Source organism: Charadrius vociferus, unplaced genomic scaffold (assembly GCF_000708025.1).
Source record: "Charadrius vociferus isolate BGI_N301 unplaced genomic scaffold, ASM70802v2 scaffold1768, whole genome shotgun sequence".
In the NCBI taxonomy this organism is placed as follows: domain Eukaryota; kingdom Metazoa; phylum Chordata; class Aves; order Charadriiformes; family Charadriidae; genus Charadrius; species Charadrius vociferus.
In genome coordinates, this window is record NW_009649783.1 from 159,759 (window position 1) to 162,609 (window position 2,851).

General features: G+C 47.6%; 1 protein-coding gene across 3 annotated transcripts in view; it reads left to right on the forward strand.

Annotated features, from left to right (window-relative positions):
- TAOK1 (TAO kinase 1) overlaps positions 1-1,891 on the forward strand; it is a 35,210-nt gene extending 33,319 nt beyond the window's left edge. For 2 of the 3 annotated variants that reach the window (XM_009890884.1, XM_009890885.1), the window contains exon 19: positions 1,240-1,891. In XM_009890884.1, the coding sequence (XP_009889186.1) occupies positions 1,240-1,701 (462 nt within the window). In that variant the 3' untranslated portion in view covers positions 1,702-1,891. The remainder of the gene's footprint in view (positions 1-1,239) is intronic. The other variant, XM_009890886.1, reaches the window with a different exon arrangement.
- Positions 1,892-2,851: the final 960 nt, after the last annotated feature.

Sequence of the window (2,851 nt, forward strand, 5' to 3'; positions counted from 1 at the left end):
GTGAGCAAGGCTGCTCCATGGAGAGAGTCAGTGTCACTCACCCAGCGCTAAGAAACAAGCAAGTGGATAAGGCAGTTTCTGAAAGCCCCAAATGGCTCAGGAGATGAGTCACGCTGGAGCAGATTGTTTCCTAAATTCCAGATGAAATCACTTTGCATATTCCCTGACTAAGGCAAGAGAGCGCTTACAAGTACAAGCTCTGCCCGGTACCTTCAGCACAGACCAAGATAACACCTCTTGGCCGAGTTGCTGCTGACAGCAGGGGACATGCCAGTGAGCTATGCTAAAAGTCTTGGCTGCTGCTTTTTATCCATTTGGTCTTTTTCACCGAGGCCAAAAGTAGCTTTTTCAGTGCTGGCAAGAAGATAAAGGAGTGATTCTTTGGTTCTTCACCTGACTGCAAAGATTTCAATAAGAGAGGCTTTCATCCTTGTCTGATGTCTGTCAGGGGGCCATAGCCCCATGTTTTCTGTACTTAGAGCTGATCCCAGTGCCCCTACCAAAGTACCATTGGAAACCAATTTGGAACAGCACTGGGGGGAAGAAATTGGAGTTTTCAGCTTGCATATCATCTCGCTAATAATCTGCCACACAATTCAAACACCACTGCCTGCTTTCTTCAGCCACACACCCTGGAAGAAAGTATGTGGGTAATGAAACATGAGAAACCAATTTAGGAAAGGGGTAGATAGGAAGTGATAAACATGAGCTAAGAAAATCTGGCCAGTGAATGTTGGAGAGGAAACTGAATGTGGGCTTGTACACTGAATCCTGGAGAAAATAGCAGTCGTCATCATCAGATTCAGCTACCAACAGCGAAGGTCACATTAAGCTGTGTTGGCAGGTATTTGAGTGTATAGGCACTGTGCTTGGCTCTATCTGAAGGTGCTTTTCCGGTAGGCTTTTATGGAAGCTGTAGACTTTGCTGCATCGTAAAAGATTAACCTATGTCAAGCTGTTAGTATTGCTGCAGACTTCGGCTTTGCATCCCTAAAACTTCTGTATTGACCAGGACCCTCCAACTGGTGTTCACCATGCTTTGGTGTGTGCAGGTCTATGGGATTTACCATTCAGAACAGATTGTGTGTCAATGGACATCTGATCTGGATCCAGTCTCATGTAGAAACATTGGGAGAAGGTTCCTCGTTAGTTTGCTCTTACAAGTCCTTCAGAGAGTTGAGGCCATGCCTGTTAAGGAGTCCTGCTGCTACAGACTGTCTCTTCTTTTTTCCTTCCTAGATTGAGGAGGAGATGCTGGCGTTGCAGAACGAGCGTACCGAACGGATACGAAGCCTGCTGGAGCGTCAAGCTCGCGAGATCGAAGCCTTTGACTCAGAAAGCATGAGGCTAGGTTTTAGTAATATGGTTCTTTCTAATCTCTCCCCCGAGGCGTTCAGCCACAGCTACCCGGGAGCTTCTGGCTGGTCCCACAATCCTACTGGGGGTGCAGGACCTCACTGGGGTCATCCCATGGGTGGCCCACCACAAGCTTGGGGCCATCCAATGCAAGGTGGACCCCAGCCATGGGGTCACCCCTCGGGGCCCATGCAGGGGGTACCTCGAAGTAGTGCTATAGGGGTCCGCAACAGCCCCCAGGCTCTGAGGCGGACAGCTTCTGGGGGACGGACGGAACAGGGCATGAGCAGGAGCACAAGTGTTACTTCACAAATATCCAATGGTTCACACATGTCTTATACATAACTTAAACAATAACTGAGGGTGGCAATTCCACTGGAGCTGTCTGCCAACAGAAACTGCCTACAGACACCAGCCCAGCAGCCTCCTCAGTGCGGTGCTGACGTGTGGAAGCTGGGTGCACATGGAATATTGTATTCATTTTGTAAAGCATTACGTTTTGTGTTTACTAACTGGGATGTCATAGTATTTGGCTGCAGGGTTTGGGGGGGGTGGTTTTTTGTTTTGTTTTTTTTTTTGTTGTTGTTGCTGTTGTTTTTTACTTTTTGGAGGGGTCTTGGGAGGGCGTCTGAGAAATATATGCAATTAGTCAGAAGAGTTGGCTGGTGGTCATCACACTGACAGGACAGAAGGGCCTCAGACTGCCCTCATCGCGCAATCCGTAGGAAGTCTGAGGGAGAATGGAGACCTCCTCCCATGTCCATAAATTTCGAACTGCCACCCTGCAAAAACCAGGCGAGCTGCCTTTAAACCAACATCCAGGGGAGGAACAGCTGGATCTTCTGTTCCATTTTTATTTGTCATTAAATTGGATACATTTCTAGGGTATTGTCTCTGCCAAGAGGCATTTTCAAAGACTTGTAGGTGAGGAAGAAGGGTGAGAAGAGAGGCCAAGAGTCACCAGGGCTCAGCAGGGCCCTTCTACCCAAGTGCCCGCTCTGTGTCGTGTGAGAAGTGACGTTCTCTCAGAAGGCACTGGTCAGCTTCCCGAGAAGCGTGTAGGTAAACCTGTCGGGAGGGAACAGGCTAGAAATGTTCGAAATTGTATTCTTGCTTTGACACTCCCTGACTGTGCTGCTGGTAGCTCAGACGAGGTGGGGCAGAGGAGCGTAAGTAATGCACTTGTACAGCTAATACTGTGACATCTCATTTTAGCTAAGCATCAGAATAATTCTTGGAGCCCAGCGTAGTCCTTTTTGCTCCATTCAGAAATGTTTAGACTTTCAGCCAATCAGTCTCAAATGCCAGAGGTATTTTGAAGGATGCCATAGTCACAAAATGCCATTGATTGGGTTTTTCATTATTACACTACATCCACCAATTTATTACCTTTTTGGCTTGTTGCAATTTCCTGTTTACATGTAGAGTGTAGCCAACTGTTTAAATGTTTAGTTGCCACAGTGTACCAGGAGGAGCTGAGCCAATGACTCTTTCC